Raw genomic sequence first — 20,353 nt, 5'->3', positions numbered from 1 at the left:
ACTCTCCTGGTAATTTGTCATCTCCCTCTTTCTTCACTCATGTCAATGGAAGCAAAAAAAGAGGAATGGAATAGGGTGAAGAGGTTGAAATGGCTTTCTGCCTCACTTTCAGATGGTTACTACTTTATAATAGGAGGCAATTTAAGTAAACTGATTTTGCCTGCTCATGATGCATGCAGTTAGGACACAGTGTCATATATCATTGCACTTATATTCCAGATTTTATGGTACTTTGCTATTATTTTAATACTGACATTTTGTGGATGGCTCATGCTAAGTTTCCTGCTAAATTACAGTCATAAAATCATATTTTTATTGCTCTACATGGACTTTAAGGTAGCTAGAGCTGATGTTGCAATGACTGAAGTCATGACCTACTATAATGCTTCCAGACCATAAGCCACCATGCTACTTTTACTCTCACTGACAAAAAAAAAATCTACTTTGATGTACAGAAGAGAAGTATTTGGTTTCCAAAAATATGTTAAGTAAACAGTACATGTGATGATTATGTGTCTAAATGTGATCTGTGGATCTGGGCAGAGCAGGCTCGACTCACTGACCGACACATAGAGGCCACCAGCAGGCTAAAGACCACCCAGGATTACATCACACACAATTAGCAAACTCTACATGTGTGTTTGAAACAGTAACTTCACATAACTGAGCACCTCAGACCCGTCTATACTGTATTTATGTTCATGCTTCTGACAGCGTGTGGACATTTGGTCATGTATGTTTAAGTATCCTGAGTGTGAGTGTGTCAGTCTTTGTATGTGTGTTAAACAAACCTTCATCAGTGTGGTTACACAGCTGGAGCAGACAGACAACGAGCTCCATTCACACACAGCTCCGGGCTCCAGTTTCACCTGACCAGCAGTCTGAGTGGACTCTCGTCTGTGTGGATGTGTTTTGTTTTTGAGTGTATGACGGACAGAGTGACAGTGGAGACACTGAGTGGAGGAGAGAATTAGTCAAATTGCTCCAGATGGAGGAAGGATTGAGCGATGGAAAAGCATGAGATAAGAAGAAAGGGTTTTCCCCGGTCGGTTTTTAGTCCTGCCCACTGGGCCTTTAAGATCTTTATTATCCTTTGTTTAACACTCACTCCCCTCTTATTCCTTTTGACTTTTAGTATCTGAGCACTCACCCACACACGGAGAACTGAGCTGACCTCACATTGTTGACCCTAATTACAGAGAAGTGTATTTCTCTGAAGCCACCATCTTTCTCCCCCACTGGCTCTCTTCTCTAGTACTTTTCATTACTGCTCTCTCACAGTCCTTGGCTCTACAGTGCTCTTTCTGATGCATGCGATATGTTGTGTTGATATCCAGAGATTATTGAGTAAATTATGGTCCCTTAAGCCCTTCATTATTCTTCCATCATCAAACAATTGGTCCATTCTTACATTAACCCTTACAGTTTGAGTTGTTGCACTTTCTATACTGTAATTTACCCATGTATAAACAACACATGCTAACACAAAAACATCCTGTTTACATTTTGCATCAACAATGCCTTTTGGCATTCAGATACCAAGTGAGTATTCTTTACTTTACATTATATCCATGGCAACTTGGTATCCTTGCATAATTTGTGCAATGAAGCTGCCAGCAGTACAAATGAATAGGGGCAAATTAGCCTCAAGCTAAGAAGCTAGCAGTGCCTCTTTAACAGCTTTTCTCCCTCGTGTTTTCATTAACATGCTTTGAAGGGACATGGAGGTATATTACCTAGCAAAAACAAATCATTTGGGGCACTGGTTAGATTGAAATGATAATTCAGTTTAAGAGGACATGATTTGTGGGAGCTGTATTGTGTTGTTTGTGGATGAGCTTGAGGAGCTGGAGCCAGCTCCACATTGAGGGGTGGTTTCTTTTCTGTCCATTTTTATTATTTTAAAAACCTCAAAAAGCAAAACTGCACCAAATCAAGATCCATTTGGGAGCAGAAAAAAATGTTTCTTACAACTGAGGTGAAACAAAAAATCAAGATCTCTAAACGTAAGGTCAGGTATGGGAGCATGTACCAGTTCGGCACTCACTTGGCCCTGTGCTGCCCCAGCGTCCTGATGGCCATCGTCAAAGGCTGAGACAGGTCCATTGCCCCATCTCTCCAGGTAATCCCTTCATAATGCACATGGCCATACCAAGGTCTGGTCCATTCCACCATCCTCTGGGTATTCAGGATGCCGTGAGCTGGATCAGGCACCGAAAAGCGCACCAGCAGCTGGCATTTCCCATCCCCACTTTCCTGAGTATGTCAGAATTGGGCCTCTAAAAAGAGCCTGAATTCCCATCACTATGAGCAAGGCTGGATGGACAATAGTTGTGTTTTTGTTTACTATCTGAATACAGAAGATAACATCAGTTGATGGTGGCCGATATGTTAGTATTTTATCTGGATGAAGACAACCTAGACCACCTCTGCATGCAGCTTGAGCTATCACCTATCAAACTATTTTCAGTATACGTTGAGGTGCATCCACACAAAGCATTAAGCATTACCACTTGGAATCTGAACTCCCAAAAAAAAGATATAAATCCCTGTTGATTCACAGAGTGAAACACTGCTCATACTTTGTCTTCATAGCAGAGCAACATTGCCTCACTGGAATGATACTGGTAGTGTATGAGGTAATGGACTCATTCCCTACTCCCTATTACTGATATAATGAGGTGTCATTAATGGGCAATAGAGTGGACTCCTCATAATTAAAAATCATTTCAGACAGTATTCTGACCGTCGACAATGAGGACATACCATTCTCACAATCGACATGTGCAGCAAAAATGGCTCAGAAATCTGTCATCAGCAAGGGATTGAAAAAACCATTAGAATTTCACTAAAACTGATACTGGACACAAAATATTTACACAAAAAAAATGTAAATGATGGATAAAAAGTTGTGACTTTGTGGCAAAATAACCACATATTTCAGTGCAGTGTCATTTGTTTGTGCACATAGATGATAATCTCAAACATTACTTGGCTTTAAATCCTAATACTTTATTACAGATAATACATTTTGGTCAAAATGTGAACTACTGTGTTTCTGTACTCTGTACTCACACTTGCAGTGCTCCTCTCATCCATCTGTCATGTATTTAAGCAGTCAAACATCACTCTCTGCCCTTTAAAGCTTTAAAACCCAGTGCACCATGGTAAATATCAGTGGACTGGTGACCACTATTCACTACTTTTCAAAATGCAATGTGGGATACGAGTGAACTACATAGGCTGTAATTCTGCCGACAGAATTCAGACACAAGGAAAAGCCATATTCACTAGTGCATTATAGTGGATATGGTGTGATTCCTGACACAGTCAGTCTTTGGCAAGGTTGTCTTTATTTTGGCCAGGCATTCAGTCAGATCCTCACACAGTAGCATTGATCCCTACTCAGATTAAATTCCTGTATTTTTCACTTCAAGCAAACGGTTTGAATCTCTGAACAAGTCTGAAATCAGAACAGTTATTCAGACATTTAAAGCCGGACCAACGTTTGATTTCTAACCAGGACAATCAATGTGGGGGATGGAATAAAAGGGTGCTGTATTTTCTTTCTGCATTATGCTGTTCCTTATATTTCTAAATAAATAGTGACCTAGTTGATGAGGCAAAACTTTTCTATCAAGTATTATTATCTTAAATTGAATGCAAAGAATTCAGCATTTGAATAAGAGAAGTAATACACCTTAATATTACAGACTAAAGCACAACAGACCATTTTCAGCTGGACCCTTGACAACAGCAGTGGCAAGAAAAAGTCACACTACCCAGACCATGAAACAATCCAGCCTTTAACCCTCCCAAAAACCACATCTTGCAATATTTGATAGATTAAACAGGACCAGTACAACATATTTTATTTATTTTTACATGCAGAGAGAGCCAGGCTGTTTGCATGAGATTTTCTTCAAAGTTAAGCCAAGCCAAGTATTCCCTGTTTCAGATTTATGGGAATCTGCAACCAGAAAGTATCTAAATAAGTGCATTTCAGTGTCAGTTCAACAGCTTGGCTGTGATGATGTTTTATTTATAACCTATTGTATGAATTCAGTTAAGACATCTCAAATACAGTACACACTGTAAAGGAAGCTCACTAGTAATGCAGTAGCTTTGACTGACAGCCCACACTGGGACTAGTATCAGCTGACTTTATCACTCACTCACATCTGTTGACCACAGCAAAAACATCTAGCATGCACTTAGAAACACAAACATAGACTCAAACAGTCAAACAGTAGCAGTAAACAGTTAACAATCCAGACGGGCTCTTAGTCTGAGTCAGCTCTATGACTGTGGCGTCACTGTAGAGCTATTTTCAAACTACAGAGAAGAGGGACTGAGTGTTTACACCATTATGTCGACCATGACTTTCAATGCATTTAAGCTCCTGAATGTTTAAGCCATGGCTGGTACCACCAGCTGGGATTTGATCAGTAAATGTGTGGCTGCTCCTGGTGTTTGAAACTGTTGCTCAAGTCTGTTTGTTTTTTGCTGCTAAAGTTTAGTTTGCTTTATACTCCAGCTTTATAACTGAATTATTTTTCCTTTAAAGGCACAATTAAGGATCCAAGTTTCATGGTGTGTGGCTAAGGCCAGGTTTTAGGAGATCTAAGGCGCAGTTGTTTTCTGTGTCCTCAAGAAAGGAACAGCCCAGCTTTGTGCATGATCCCTTCTCATTTAATGCCAAACACACCCCTGAGTGCTTACGGGAGTTCATTGCTATTGCTAGGGCCTCATGACTCCAAAGCCTCGCTAGCAGCTCTGTAAGGTCAATCACTTTTTTGCATGATTGCTGCAATGGGCCCTCTGTGTCTATTTTGAGTGCCAGCCGGATGTAGCATGCACTTTAAGGGTGCATTCACACGAGGCCCAGTAGGTTCGAACTGTGCTGTGGCATGAGTCCTCCCCCGCCCCCTTTCCCCCACTGGCATGCTTTCATACTAGCAACATCAATCCGTGCCCGGGCCCATTTTCGTATTTACTCAGTCTGACACAGCAGGTGGTGGTATGCACGTAGCTGGATTAAGAACCTGCCAAAGAGGACAAAGTAGAAGAAACTACCATGGCAACCACTCGGGTCGTGACCTGAGCAAGGATTGCTTTTGTTTTTGTTTTTTTTAACCTGGCACAAACTCTATCTTGCCACCATGGAAGGTTTTTTTAAGTGCCAGTAACATCACTCTTAGCATCTACACGTAGTTCAGTGGATAAAATGGGTTCGCACATTGCCAATACAGCATTTTTGAGGGGACAAAAGATTTTTATTGCCTTTGCATCTCATATCACTGACTCCAACTTGTGTTCATCTGTAAAGTGAGTCATAACACAGCTGATAAGACACCTTGTCCCGTATTTAAGTGTGGTTGCATTCACATCTCATCCGAGTGATGCCAGAGTCCACTTGAACCATGCCGAAGACCACCTCCTTAAGTGGGCATCCCAGAGGGGATTACCACTAGAAACATGATTGATTAACCCTCTGAGACTGATGTCATATACCAGAGGGGACTCAGGTTACAAAAAGTTGAATAACTTTTGCACTGTAAGTTTTAGCTTATTACTTTCTTCCTCTTTCAGCCTGCTGTTGTGCCGTTCTAATGACGCTATCCATGCCTTCAAATCCCATACAGCAGCTCTTCTAGCCAGTCTGGAACCTGGGTGACTTTACAGGTCTTCAAAGACACTAAACGGCTTTTTATACATTTTCTAAAAATGTTTTTTCAATTATTTCTTCTGCTAGCAGCTAATGCTATACACCATTTTGAATCCCACAATGCTTTGTGATAGGCTGTGACAACCAATGGCAGGCTGTTCTGCCGTCATATCTTGCTGTGTAAAACTGTGCATGTCTTAATACTTAGATCATGACTGAAACAGCCTGAATAGCTTATAATGAAGAGAGAAACAGAGACCCTGTCATTTGGCCCTCTGTGTCACTGCAGACAGGAACTGCTTTAAATAATGGCTCAAATAGAGCAAATACATATACAATACAATACAAAGCAAAAGGACTTTTTTATGGAACTATGAACATTTTAGAAGTTTGTTTGGATTTTTTTTTTGGTCTCATAATGATTATTTTTTACTGTTTCCCCTAGAGATAGGAGAAAAAGTTTGCACAAAAACAGTCTTAGTCATTGTTTACTGTGTGTCACACATAAGAATGTTTGAGTTTCTGTTTCCACTTAGTTTTTTTTCTTTTGTCTTTAGAGTCCCATAGCTTTTATTAAGACTCAAGTGACATTCCTGCAGCACACATTTTCTTAAGGCCAGGGTTGTCCTGAAAAAAGGATGTTTAGAGCTAAATTGTGAACCATAGGGTTGATGTTTTTAAAGCTTTTTAAGACAGTAAGTTCAGATCAGACAAAATGGTTAAAATAGCTTATGACTCAGAGGGTTAAACAGGAGAGGGGACAACCAAAACTAAGAGGTAATAAGCCAAACCAATAAGCTCCCACGTCTAAATGTCATGAAAAAAGAGGAGTTACTTCACTGCTGCTTAGCAGCTGACTAAAACCAAAACTGCTGAAGGGAGACTTAGGAAACACTCATTGAATAAAACAAAGGTCATCAGACTGGTGCTAATAGGAAACCAAAAAGACTAGGTAAAGACCACCATGCAGCTCCAACAAACTACAGGCTCAGACAATCTTGCAAAGCTTTTAAAATGAGGTCTTAAGTAGATGATCATACTCAATACAAAAAGAGAAACCATAGAGATGCTTTCACTAGCTCTAACAGTTAGACAGTGATTCAGCATAGAGCACTAGAACTCGAGTATATCTAAGCTACCCACACCTGATCTTAATCAAGAACAATTAGCACATACACCTGACCCTGCACTGAGCTGATTGCCTCATTGGCCTCTATGAGTAGTGAGAATACACAGTGTAACCCAGGGGTTTGCTGGTGGGCTCTCACTGAACAGCTACTCTTGTTGTTATAAGATGCTATCCTGAAAATTAAGGAGTTACCAAACAGTTCACCCCAAGTAGTACACACAAATTCAAACAAAATGTAACAAAAACCATTCCAAGACTTTTTGGGGCATTTTCTTTGAACTCATAAATGTCAGTGTCATGGTGGTACATCAAAGCAAATTGATCCAAAATTGATCCTGATTTATCCTTAAAGAACACTGATTATCTTTTCCAAATTTCATGAAAATCAACCTCAGGGCTAATGTCAGCTTTTCTGCTATAAACATACAATTACTGATTTTTAAAGATGCATACTAGCTCTGTAAAATCCATAAATTGGTCATTGATAGAAGACAAAGACAGATTTAATTTATGTATTGGAACTTGAAAGTGCCCTTCAGCTAGGGGGTATGCCCTTAATCGAGTACTATCATACTTGAACGGTGTAGAATTACCGTGAAGATTTTCATAAATCATGAGTTTGGGAATTCTTGTCATTCACACAAAACAGCTACTGAAACAAATCAATCATGAATTGGAGTACATGAAATTGTTCTCTTTCTTGATGTGGTTGTTCTGCTTTATTTTTGTCACTGTGTCATATCAGCTTGGTGAAATATACCAGATATCAGGGCTTCTACAGTGTATTATTCTGTTCAGCAGAGGTGATCAAAGGCATTCCCAGGCTATTACACTGTGCTGTGTTGTGTATCTAATGGTTGTCTACTGTGTGACATGTGTGCGTGTGTTCAGGCTAAACCTTTCAGCCATTAACTTTATTAACACTGACCATCAGATTCTCTACTTGAAGAAACCAAAACAGAGAGACTGTATTGTTGGGTTCTATCCTTGGTTGCTGATGCATTAAACAGCTGAGAATATTTGTAGGCCTGGTATGAAGTTTTTCTTTGTCCAGTTAAGTTTTATCAAGATTCTTGGGTGCAGATTTGGCTTTTTTTGCTCTAATATTCTGATAAAAAACATGTATTATGATTTAATTGTAGCAATCAGAAGGATTCTCTTGTTCTATTTTAACTATAAACAAAAATAAAGTCATTCAATATACTACAGAGATTACAAAGTCTTAAATAATGTCTACAAACAGTGCATGCCACGTCAGTCTGTCTTTGCTTTGCACCTGCAACACCCAGGTGATCTCTAAAGGCAAATATACTTTCTCTGATCTCATTTGACAAATTTCTGTAGTCTCTGTAACCTGGGTGAGCAGTCCTGCCCCGTCTAGTATGTGACTGGTTGCTTGGAGCAGGGACATCAGCTCCTTTCTTAATGTGTGGGCTGAAAATTTTCAGTAGCACCCAGACTGGCCAAACAAACACTGAATGTTCTGAGACAGATACTGGGAAAGGCTTTTTTCTCCACACACACACAATGCTGATTCTCACTAAAACAAAGCTATACACTGACTTGCATTGAGTTTGCTAGCACTAGCCAACAAAGTCTGGTTGCAGACCACAACCCTCAGAAGCCTGCCCCTGCAGATCTCTGCTGCCAAACATCATCACTGTCAGGACAGAAATCCATGCAGAAAACTTTCAAAATAAAATGGAATTAGATTTCTTGTTCGGGTTAGGGTAAGGGGGTTATTGCAAGGTTGTAAGGAATGGCCTGAACAGTAAAACTTATCATTTTATTACAAACTTTATGCCTTTTACACCAAAAGTAACTAATCTGGCCTGCAAAACTTAATTAAAGCGATTAATTTTGACCATTGCACAGTATAAAAGGTCCTCCATGAAAACACACTAATTCAACTAATGCAGCACACTTCTCATTTGGTGTTGTCTCAAAGTGGTGGTCTCCAGGAGGGGTTGTCTGACAGTGGTGGTGTACACCCAACTCTCTCTAACACCTAGAAGGCAGACTTAAGCATGCTAGTATTAGCTTTCTTACAGCTGACATTGTGTCATTGCTCAGTCCTTTCCTATATCCTACAATGCTGCAAAGGTACATATTTTAATCTCTGATGCTAATGCTAACAACCAGCAATAACCTACACTGGGTCATCACGCTTCAGCCTGGGACACACTCAAGGTTTTTTTAAAATCTTAATTGATTTAGTTAAACTCAGAGACCCAAACATGACGATATATAATGGCAAAGTTTTTTGTTCTTAACATGTGGTGTGCAACAACATGACCAACATGGCACACCACACACTAACAACAACAACCGGAGTCTACACCCTCAAACTCCAAATCTCACAAGGTCAAACTCAACTTCAGAGTAAACTAGCTAAATGGGGCTGTTTGCTATCTGCTACATCCACTGTGGTGGCAATTTCAGTCCAGCTCCCTCCCTTCTCAATGTTATTGAGGTGTGCTTTACAGGACGAGTTATATTAACACGTGTTGTTGCTAAAAATCAACAAAATTGGTCCTAAATTTCTGGTGTCCATCTAACTTTATGCTCCATGTTTACTATCATTGCCATGGCTGTGTTTGTTGTGCCTCCTCTTTCAGTCAGCTTGCTCCCTGATTAGGTATTGTTCTGTTCTTCATTACAATCAACTGCCCTCAGAGTTGGATTTTTGATTTTACATTGGACCGAACTCGTCATCCCATCGGATTGTGTGCAGCTACAGTAGGCCTCTGAATAAAACATAAAGGTGCCTAGGGTATTTGTAAGTTTATTTGCGGTGCACAAGGCCACACAGCAGCTCTTCAGTACTAGAGTTAATGGTCTGCTTGTCCCTTGGTGCAAAGCGGATACGACATTTTATTCACATTCCCTTAATACTGACTGTATCTATACAAGCATGCTCAAGAACCTGAACCTAGGGTTCCTCAGTTAATACTTGAGTATAGATTGATATGGGAGGTCGCAGAGTCATAGCTTTATTGTTATCCTGCAAGAATCATGGTTCTTAAGAAAACAAGGGATGCTTTGTTTTTATTTCCCCTTCTTTCATCTGTTTATGGCTCATGTCAGCTGTTTTTCCAATGGTGGATTTGACGTCATCATCAGTTGCAAGAGAATAGATTGCCCAGTTTAAAATTGCAATACTTGAATGGATACTTCCCCCACCTCTTTCACCCCTAAATATGGTGGAAAAATGCAGTAACCTGCTTTTTCATACTTGGTATGCAGTATATTAATTAACCAACACATAATCCTTGAATGAAAGCCAAGAGGTGAACAGAGAATCAAATAAGTAGCAGAAGGATAGACAATGGCTTAAATGATTAATAGGTAGATCGGGTTAATCATTTCTAGAATAGAAAGGATGAAGACAGAAAAGGAAAAAAGACATCCACTGAGGAACAATGCAGCTTTAGAAGACATGAAGGGAAGAGCTAAAGCTCAGGCCATGCTGAGGTCACAGACTGCATTTTGCTCACTGTTTCAACTAATGAGTCAGGGGAGGGTCAAAGGTTGGCCAGTGAACCCTCAAATACCCACCCACATACACACAATACTACACACACACACAACGACACACTCTCACAGAGGGATTGTGACTGCTGGCATAATTCACCCTCCTTTCTCTCTGATCCTTTTAAGATTTTTTGAACGTCTTCACCTTATTCTTCCCTCTGCTCTTTTGGTCCCACTGCCACTCTGCTGACTTCCTCACCTTCTCCTGCCCTCTGACACACACACACACCCGTACACTCGGTACAATGCCATGCAGAGTAAAATCGAGCTGGTCTGCCATCCTTAGTGCAAATGCAGCGCGGAAGAATTGATTTATTGATGGAGGCTTGTCCAACTCCCCTATAGATGGCATATGCCCCCTTTTAGCTTGTTACTGTGGACCTTTTTTCCTGCTGACCTTGTCGACAAGTTTGCAGTCAGCAAACCAGTTTAATGTTGAACTGTGAAAATCTGAGCAAACTTCACAGGCTGTATAATTTGGCACAAGCCTGCTTTGTTTTTCATAAAAAGTAGATGAACTCCATTAACTTCTTGGTCAAAGCTTGGGGTGATAACTGTGGAACATGTGCAGAACATCTAGTCTAGTCTGATCCAATTTTATTGTGTACATTTAAGAGTTAAAAACCCTAATTCTAGAAAAGTTGGGACACTGTGTAAAGTGTGAATAAAGAGCAGCAAAGGGATATACAAAGATATACAGATGAGCAGTGGTCAAACGAATGAACTTCATTGTGTTAGACACCCATTCTGAATTTGATACCTACAACATATTCCAAAAAAGCTGGGACAGGAGCATGTTAGCCACTGTGTTACATTATCTTTTTTTCTTTTAACATCATAATTGTCTGTGAAATGAAAACCCTCAGTGTATTTTTATTTAAAGTGTACTTCTGTCCCACTGTTCTGTTTTTTGTTGTCATACTTTGTGTTTCATAGTGTGCCATACATTTTGAATGGGAGACAGGTCTGTAGATCAGTCTAGTACCCACACTCTTTTACTGTGTAGCCATGCTGTTGTCATTTGACTTGGCCTTTTCTTACTGAAAAATACATTGTCTGGATGAGGGCATATGATGCTTCAAACCTGTGCATTAACCTTGCAAAGCAGAAAGATTGGCCAGATTTCCAGCCTATCATCAGGCAGATTCATCTTGTAGCTCCAGTCTGAAACAAATATGCAAGGTCTGAAAGCAGACCTGACCAATCGGCATTATTTTAGATGAACAAGGCAGTAGCTACTGGCACGGTTTAGTTGTCCTGTAAGCTGATACCAGTGGCTGCTACTGGTGTAGCATTTTGCTTGGATGTAGACGCTATAGTGTAGGGACAGTCTTACCATAACTGGGACACATTTCTTCATTAAAACAAGAGTAAAGTGCCACAGTAAAGACTTCTCCTAGCGGAGAAAATGTATTTGCATTTATCCTAAACACTCTCGCCATGAGTTTTATCCACCAGCAAACTACCCCATTCATAGACTATGGTGGCACCTGCCAGTCAAGCTCAGATTACAAAATGTTCATCCAATCAGCTTCTGAGAATTTCTTTGAAATGCCTGGTCCTTCCCTAATGCTTTGCATGTGAAGTTTGCCAGAAGAATGTGAAATATATCCGAGGCAATGGATGAAACAATCTATCTGGTGCGCCAGATCACCTATGTACCTCTTGGTATTAATGGTGTCTCCACAGATGTGCAAGTTACCCATGCCATGGATACTAAATACACTCCACACACTATGAGGGATTCTGACTGTTGAAATTTACCTTGATAACAACATGCATGGTCTCAGGACGTTATTTCCTAAACAGTCTTAAATGTTGACTTATCTGACAACAGCACACTTTAACACTTTAGGGCAGTGCGGTTCAGATGAGCTTGGGTAAAAATAAGTTGTCCACACTTCTGAAAATAATTGTTTTGTTGCTTTTGCTTCTCATGGTAGAGCCTTAGCTTATACAGCAAGGATTTGCAAATCCCGACTTTTTTGGAATCAGGTTTTTACTACCTACAGTCACAACATCTAGGTATGTTAACACAAATTTAAAGAAATTCAGTTAAGTATAATATCAGTCAGACTAACATGTTTATCATTATTACAGTTTTAGTTGATTGAACACTATTATTTATTTTTTCTAGCTGCATGTAAACGCACTGACTGTATAAAAGCTTTGAAACAGACTGGATCATAGAGGACAAGATCTGGCTGCAGCTACATTCACTAGGAATCATGGGAAAAGGCCTGATTGGAACTTGGCACAAGCTTGTTTTATCAGAGGAACATGCGGATCTGCTCAGGTGTGTGCTAAATTGTGTGTCAGCTTGAGGGTTAAGACATAGTGGAGTGTGTTCTCCCTCCTTTCACTGAAACAGAGCTCTCCTGTGTTTGTCAACAGCTTAATCGGCGTGTCGATTGGTTGAACACTTTCACATGTGCACGCACACTAGCACACACACAACGACAGATGCATTTATTCACACACCAACCACTCCAACCATAAACCCCTGGTGGTTTTCAGAGGCTTAAAAGCTGCCCTTTGTTCTTAAATGGTGTTGTGTGTGTTTGTGGTTCTAGTGTGTATGGTGTGTTTTTATGCCTAATGAGGCATAGGTCTGTCTGTCTGTCACTGCTTTCACTACCAGGCCTGTCCGTCTGTCACCCTTGGGTGAAACTGAATGACAGATCAGACGGATGAAGAAAAAAGGTCTGATGTAAAGAAACTAAGTAGAGATATTAAAACAGGAAACAAAAACAGTAGTGTAACTCACTTTTCTGAATTCTGCATGATAGCAATGATTACAGTTTAATATTTTCTTTAACATTCATACTTAAACTTGTATGATGTTGGCTGCTGAATTAGTTAATCACTGATTTTATATGTTCCACCATACAGAAGGGCACACATTTAGAGGAGAATTTTTGTCTTTTAAGTGATTTCCCTACAAACCGATTCAGTGGGACCTCCACACTGAAAGTTGTTTTTCAAGAATTATCAAGAGAATTTTTTTTTCTGTTGTTGTTGCTGGTGGTCTTGGTTTCTATTCTTACACAAACAATCTGGATTTTCATTTAATTTACTTTTCAAAATCAGTGATTAATCCCCACAGGAAAATAAAGAGAAAATGTCTGAACATCTCATTTGAAGCTTCAACAGTGTTGTTTCCAACGTTATCCCCTCTGAGCCCCCATACTTCTATCTAAGATCGGCCCACCTAGGACCCACATGGAGTAAACATGAGGTATTGCTGGTATAATTTGCATCATTTTGAGTCTTTTTCATTGATAAAATCTTAACCTAATAGGCTTAACATTTTCCCACTAAATAAACTATCCATTGAATGTTTTGTCCTATTTTTTTTAAATATGAAGAAATGGAAATATGACAGTCTCAGAGCGGAAAGAGCCTCGCCACCCCTCTGAGATCTTTGACGTCCCCCTTGAGTTGCCAATTCCTAGGTAGGGAACTAGTGTTCTCAGTCAAGTCCAGTTGCCCCCTGTGGACCAAATTGTGGACAACCATGACCTGGATGAAATTAACCTCTAGCTGCTATGTTTAGAACAAAACTGGAAGATCATTGCAAACACTGGTCAAAGAAATAGCTGTTTAGGCCCACTACTTAAGGCCTTGTCCACATGGAGACGAAAACAATATATTTTTGTATCATTTTGAAAAAGTTTTCCGTAAAGACAGGATCGTTTTAGGAAATGTCCTCAGAAGCGCGGGACCACTGCAAATGACTGAAAACGCTGTAGTATATTTGCCAAGCCTGTAAGCTGTGCTGTAACGCTGCCATGGAAATGCACCAAAAGAGAGAAGAAGATTACAGAAAACTTCTCCAAACTTTCTCCTGGTTGCCCTTCTGGTTGCTCTCTGCCATGGATTTAAGAACATCTGGTGTGTGCTGTTCTCAGTGGTGGTAAAGAAGCATCAGATTTTGCTGTAATAGCCATAATAAGCTAAATAGCTTCTGCAGCATGAACATAACCCTGTAATGTGTTATCATTGTTTTGGTTTGACATGCGTATGTGGCTTAAGTGGGCTACGCTATGTATGACGTTATCGTTTCAAGAAAGATGCAGTTGGCTGTCCACACAGAGACAAAACGGTATGTGTTTACAGATTTGTTCACTCTGGGACCCGGTTTAAAAAAGTAGCATTTCCAGGCTCCCAAAACACTGTTTCTGTGTGGATGATTCAACCAAAAACTTTTGCGTACACTCATGAATTTGTCTCCGTGTGGACGGGTCCTAACTTTGCAAAGCAGATGGATTCGCCCGTTTCCATGTTTCTCACTGGCATATCCATCTTGCAAAGCTCCCATCTGAACAGTTTAGGCCCGGTTAGAAAGTGACAGGACCAATCAGAAGTAAGAGGCAGTACTTTCAGGCGCAGTGGAGTCGTGAAGTAAGCAAGCAGCAACAAGAGGCTGGTGCAATTATGGTGAAAGAGATTAGTGTAGATGCTGCTAAAGCCCCAGTTTTATCAGAAGTGACGACATCTCTTCGCTAAAAGAAGAACAAAGAACAGCAGTGAGTTGTTTTCTTTTCAGAAACAACGAAATTCGTGTACTGACATGTCTACAGTCATCATGGTTTGTGCTATGCAGTTCTCTATGGAGTTTACTGCTTAGTAGCGGTGCAGCTCAGTAACTGCTACGTCACGTGTTTTGTTGCTCTGATTGGCCCGTAAAGATTTAACACACACTGTTCATCCAATCACCCTCCGAGTTTTTTCAAAGGCTCTGCCCTTTCCCAAATGCTGTCTGTTAGTGGTTTCCAGATGGATGTGTAAAACATAGATGTGAAACACATCCATCTGGCATCTCAGGTTCGATGGGTCCTAAGATGAGGTGGTGGAAATAGAAACACGAAATTTTGATCAGGAGGAATGTGTCCACACCTTATCGTCGCATTCTGCAGCAGACAGATCAGGTCCCTTTACAGCCCTTCTACAGGGGCCTCTTAGGGTCAATTACTGTGTGTAATCTGATAGACAGACAGATGTGACAGTGGCCAGTCAGGGTAAAAATAGGCAAGACAGAAAGGCAAAGATGTTTGAATTAAAAGTGAGGGCTTTTTGTGTAAGAAGGTGAGTGAAATTGGTAAGACAGTTTTCAGGGGAGAATCTTTCCATCACATATAGCAGCATGGAAAAGGGAGTTTTCCTCAAACCTGGATGCAAGTTTGGTAGTCTGACTAGAAATAGATTCTGTAGAGTCCAGTCTATAGTGTACCGTAAATCATTTCTTCAGTGGTCTCCTGAGGTACAGCTTACTGTAACCTGACTCTGAGATGGACAGATGTGACTGTGGGTCAATAAACTGTGGTCTAGAAAAGACATGAGGGGAGGGATGGGGGGATGAGGGCACTTAAAGTCACTGATGTGACAGGAAAATAAAAGGGGTAATCAAATAATGTGGAAAGTGGCCTGTCTCAAACAAGCCGCTACCGCCACTGTTGACAAATGAAGCCAACGTGGAAGTGCAAATGCCTGCAGTTTTTCAAGTTTCCACTTGAAGCTGGCTGGAAAAGCCACTGAAGTCACATACAAACCCGTTCTAAAAGGGCCTTTTTATGGCACCGATGAACATGTTTAGGTTGGATTTAGTTGACATTTTGAATATTACATAATGAAGCTGTCAGCTTTCCCATACTGGCTTGTGTTTATAGGGTCATTTTGTTCTTCGTAGTCACGCATAAAGGACAAAATGCTGTATCAACAGTCAGTATGAGGTGGAGCTCAGGACAGAACAGTGTTGTCACAAGCAGAATGGGTGAGATGAGCTATGTGAGGAATGCACATATCTAAACCAGAGAGAAAAAAGGCGAAGCTTTGGTTGATCTTAGATCCATTATGAGTGTGTGAGTTTTTCATGGATGTGTAGTTGAGTGTGGACTTTCACGCTTGTTTTCTTACTTTTGAACTCGACTGCAGCTAATGGCAGTCCCTTTCTTGGTATTCTTTGAGAAATTAAGGTAAATCTGACAGATATCTTTTGAATTTGGTATACCCCTCGTAAACAAGACTGTTCATCTTAAGGGGCTATCTGGAAATAAATAGATTTCAGTTGTGTCTAAATTTTTAATCTGAAAAGATAAAAATCAAATACACTCGGATTTAGAATTGTCTTTGTGTAAATTTTGCTGAAGAAACAGGGATAAATGTCACATCAAAGCCACACTTCTTCCCCATTCTGATGTGTCATTTACATCCCTTAATGCATTGATTGCTGTCAAGTGATTGGCTGATTGGATACTTGCAATAATGAGCAGTTGCGCAAGTATACCTTAAGTGATCAGTGAATGTGTATCTGTAGACAAGGAAAAAGAAAGATGCAAACTTATGAAAAATTGAGAAGAGCATTGCCGTATGTTTGAGATCAGCTGATCTCACAGAAGCTGTCATCAGCTGACAGCTAGCTAATTCGCTCACACCGCCATATTTAAACTTCTCTAGCCTGGCTGTGCTTTCCTGCTTCCTCTGAAAGCTGCGTTTTGAAATCCTCCTCCACCCCAGCTCCTCTTTTATGTTGTATCTGACTAAATCAGTGTCATTCATTTGTCACTAATGCCTTCTGTGCTCTGGGTTTATTTCTGCTTCTCTGCCTGCCTAAGGTTTTCCTTGTAGGCAGGAATATGGTCTGTTCCTGCTTGATATTTTCCTCATAGAGTTGTGGAAGAGCAGGAGGATCCCAGAACAGCCACACTACCAAATATAAATAGCAGCAATAAGAGCAGTCAGTCCTGACTGAACAGTTTTCCTTCAAACTGCTGTTTTTGCTGACACCTTGTATCTGTGTGCTCCTCTTTCAGACCGACTGTGTGAACTATGTGAAGATTGTGCATCATTTTAACCGCACTCACCTGTACGCCTGTGGAACTGGGGCCTTCCACCCTACATGTGCCTTTGTAGAAGTGGGACACAGGATGGAGGTAAGAAGTCCACACAACAAACAAACAAACACAGCTGAACTGCTGAACGACAGAGTTAGATTGTATTTTTCCTGGTTTAAATCACAAGATCTTTTCTAAATATATTGAAACACGCCTAGGGGTTCAAAGCTGCTTTTAAAAAGCTCAGACACCAGCTGTTTCTGAATCATTTTCATACATTGACCAAGCACAAGTCATGGTGCAGATGGGCAGAATTAATCTATAAACACTTCCTTTGTTTGGCTCAAAAGCTTATTTGAAAACTGTCAGACCCCTTACAGCTACATGTTTTTAGGCCATTAAAACTGATAACATTATCAAAGATAAGCCGAACATCTTTATGGACTGTACATGAATTCTGGCGTCTGATATCCAGCAGTTACCCGTGCTTGTAAAGCTTCGCATTATAAAGTTAACACATGGAAATCTGTGGTTATACTCCCTGAAAAATACTGAATTATTGTTGACAAAACTGAAGACCAAGAGCTGCTTTCCAATGCTGACAAAAGAAAGCACAATGATACCTCCTTTTTGTTTTGTTCTTCTTCTCAATCAGGACCACGTGTTCAGGATTGACCCCTCTAAGGTGGAAGACGGGAAAGGAAAGAGTCCCTATGATCCTCGCCATAATGCTGCATCTGTTCTCGTCGGTAACTGAATTCATATATATCTACATGAGCTGCTCTTCTCAATTTGTGTAAAAACCTTTATTACCATTTTTAATATTTCTCATCACCCAATCCTCCCTAATTTTGCTTCTGAAGTGCCCGTTTGGCAGTGATGGGTAAAGATATTTTTAAAAGTAACTCATTTTGTCACAAGATGCTGCCATTTAGAAAGTAATGTGCTAGGTTACTGCATTGCATACAAAGACAAGCAATGTGAGAGTAACTTTGCATTCGCAAACCCTTACTACACATTTTCATCTGACCAGAGGCAGATTCAGTATTACCCAGGGCTGACCTGGATCCCCCCTGAAATCTGATTGGCCACCCCTGAATTCCTTGCAGTGCTTGACTATTTGTGGTAGCCATTAATGGAGGCTGTGATGTGGGCTGAATTTCTTTAATTATAAACTATATTTTAGCCTACAATGGATTCGTTTTGGCGTCTTACACATTGAAGGTAAGCCATCCAGAAGTGGCCCAGTCATCCTTACTCTGCGGGTTTGCCCTCAGTGAAAAAGTTTTGGATATTTCTGGTCTATTGCCTAGTTTATAGCCCATTATCTGTAACTGCAGCCAAATGATTACAGGAATAACATACAATAGGTGATTACCTCCCAACAATCTGATATGCAGAGGAAACAAAAATAATGCAACAAGCTCTTAAACATGTTTTTTTTTTTTGAAACAATTAACATAATGGGAAAATTTCCAAAAAGAAAATGTTGCCCTCTCTGCTATCTCGCTAGTTAGATTAGAGAGCTCTGCATGTTGATGACACAACAGCAGATTTACCCTCTGCTGCTGCATAGCTACCTGCCCAGAAGTCAAAAATAGATAGAAACTGTGCAGGATATTTTACGATATTGTTTTTATTCTAGAAAATAGCTAAAGGAAAGTACATATGTTTCCAGAAAGGAAAACATTACCATGTAAAGAAACCCAGCAGATGTAAAATCCTTGGGGGTCCCCAAAACCCCTGCTAAAACATAACATGAAACTAAGAGTTTTTCTCCTCGTGTTTTTATTTCATAAACAGAAAATTTTAGTATGAATTCCTGGTTTTCTGAGACATTAAAAACAACTAGGAAAGCGTATGCTAAATCCCAAAGCCAAAATGTGTCTTGTTTTTATCAGGGGTCTGCAAAGAAACCTGTATTTACTGTTCTATTATTCATATCTTTAAATACACGTTGTGGCTTTGCGAACTCTTTCCTAGTAACGTTAGTGTCTCAGAAGGCTCTTATAAATCTTACAATAAGGAAGTAAGCTGTACTATTAAATCATGCCAACAGCTCTGTACATCAGGCAGAATAAATGAGAAAAACAGACATGGTAGTTAAGTCTTCTGATTGTTCTTTGTTGGTTTTAACCAGGTTTTTATGATCATCTGAAATATTGGGGCTCACCTGCACTATTCCTGGTGTCCACCAGGGGGCTTGGGCCCTCACTTTCGAAAGCCCTTGCATTAACAGACTACTTAAAATGCTGAACTAACCAATGACTTGTTACAACAAAAACATAACCTGAGCACTCCAACAGATAAATTACCAACATTTTACCCACAACAATGCCTTTTGGAAATACATTAGCCACCAGAATGTGTCATAAAAATCACTGAGTAATTGACTCTTTCTCCTAGGGGATGAACTTTATGCAGGTGTAGCCACAGACTTGATGGGACGGGATTTCACCATCTTCAGAAGCCTGGGGAGACGCCCCTCCATCCGCACCGAACAGCACGACTCTCGCTGGCTCAATGGTCTGTTTGCATTTGCATCTGATGCGTTCCCTTATTTTCATGTTCAGATTCACTCTGATTGTATTTGGAATCAAAGATATTGAAGTAAAATTGTCATTGTTCCTCTTGTGTCCAACAGAACCAAAGTTTGTTGGGTCCTTTTGGGTGCCGGAGAGTGAGAACCCAGATGATGACAAGGTATTTTTCTTCTTCCGTGAGACGGCAGTTGAGGCCCAGGGGTTGGGAAAGTCCACCTACTCTCGCATCGGACAACTGTGCAGGGTAAGATATTGTTTCATCATCCTGTTCAGCATTAAAACCCACCAGGAGTGTTAACAAGGTCTGAATAAGGCCTGCTTATGATGACTATTAGATTCCTTGACAAAATGAGACTATATCAGGGTTACCAAATACAATGTTTTTGATCTCAGCTGCATCATTTGAAACTTAGAACAGTGAAATTTGAAATGTTATATCTGTTAAATGACATCTGATTTGTTGGTCTTGTATCAGAATGACATGGGTGGTCAGAGAAGTCTGGTAAACAAGTGGACGACATTCCTGAAGACCCGTCTGATCTGCTCAGTGCCAGGGGCTGATGGCAGCGACACATACTTCGACGAGCTTCGTAAGTTCAGCTTTTCCCTTTAATATGCCGGGTGTTTTAAGTTCAGCCATTCGCTA

At 40.3% G+C, this 20,353-nt stretch overlaps 1 protein-coding gene across 2 annotated transcripts in view; it reads left to right on the top strand.

The window, feature by feature from the left end:
• Positions 1 to 20,353, top strand: part of sema3b (sema domain, immunoglobulin domain (Ig), short basic domain, secreted, (semaphorin) 3B) — a 166,029-nt gene that overhangs the window by 125,125 nt on the left and 20,551 nt on the right. For both annotated transcript variants that reach the window (XM_041798958.1, XM_041798959.1), the window contains 5 exons: positions 17,144 to 17,263; positions 17,820 to 17,913; positions 19,571 to 19,690; positions 19,809 to 19,951; positions 20,183 to 20,297. In XM_041798958.1, the coding sequence (XP_041654892.1) occupies positions 17,144 to 17,263; positions 17,820 to 17,913; positions 19,571 to 19,690; positions 19,809 to 19,951; positions 20,183 to 20,297 (592 nt within the window). The remainder of the gene's footprint in view (positions 1 to 17,143; positions 17,264 to 17,819; positions 17,914 to 19,570; positions 19,691 to 19,808; positions 19,952 to 20,182; positions 20,298 to 20,353) is intronic.

This window comes from Cheilinus undulatus, linkage group 11 (genome assembly GCF_018320785.1).
Source record: "Cheilinus undulatus linkage group 11, ASM1832078v1, whole genome shotgun sequence".
In the NCBI taxonomy this organism is placed as follows: domain Eukaryota; kingdom Metazoa; phylum Chordata; class Actinopteri; order Labriformes; family Labridae; genus Cheilinus; species Cheilinus undulatus.
The sequence above is the reverse complement of the archived record's forward strand: the minus strand, read 5'-3'. Positions and strand labels throughout refer to the sequence as shown.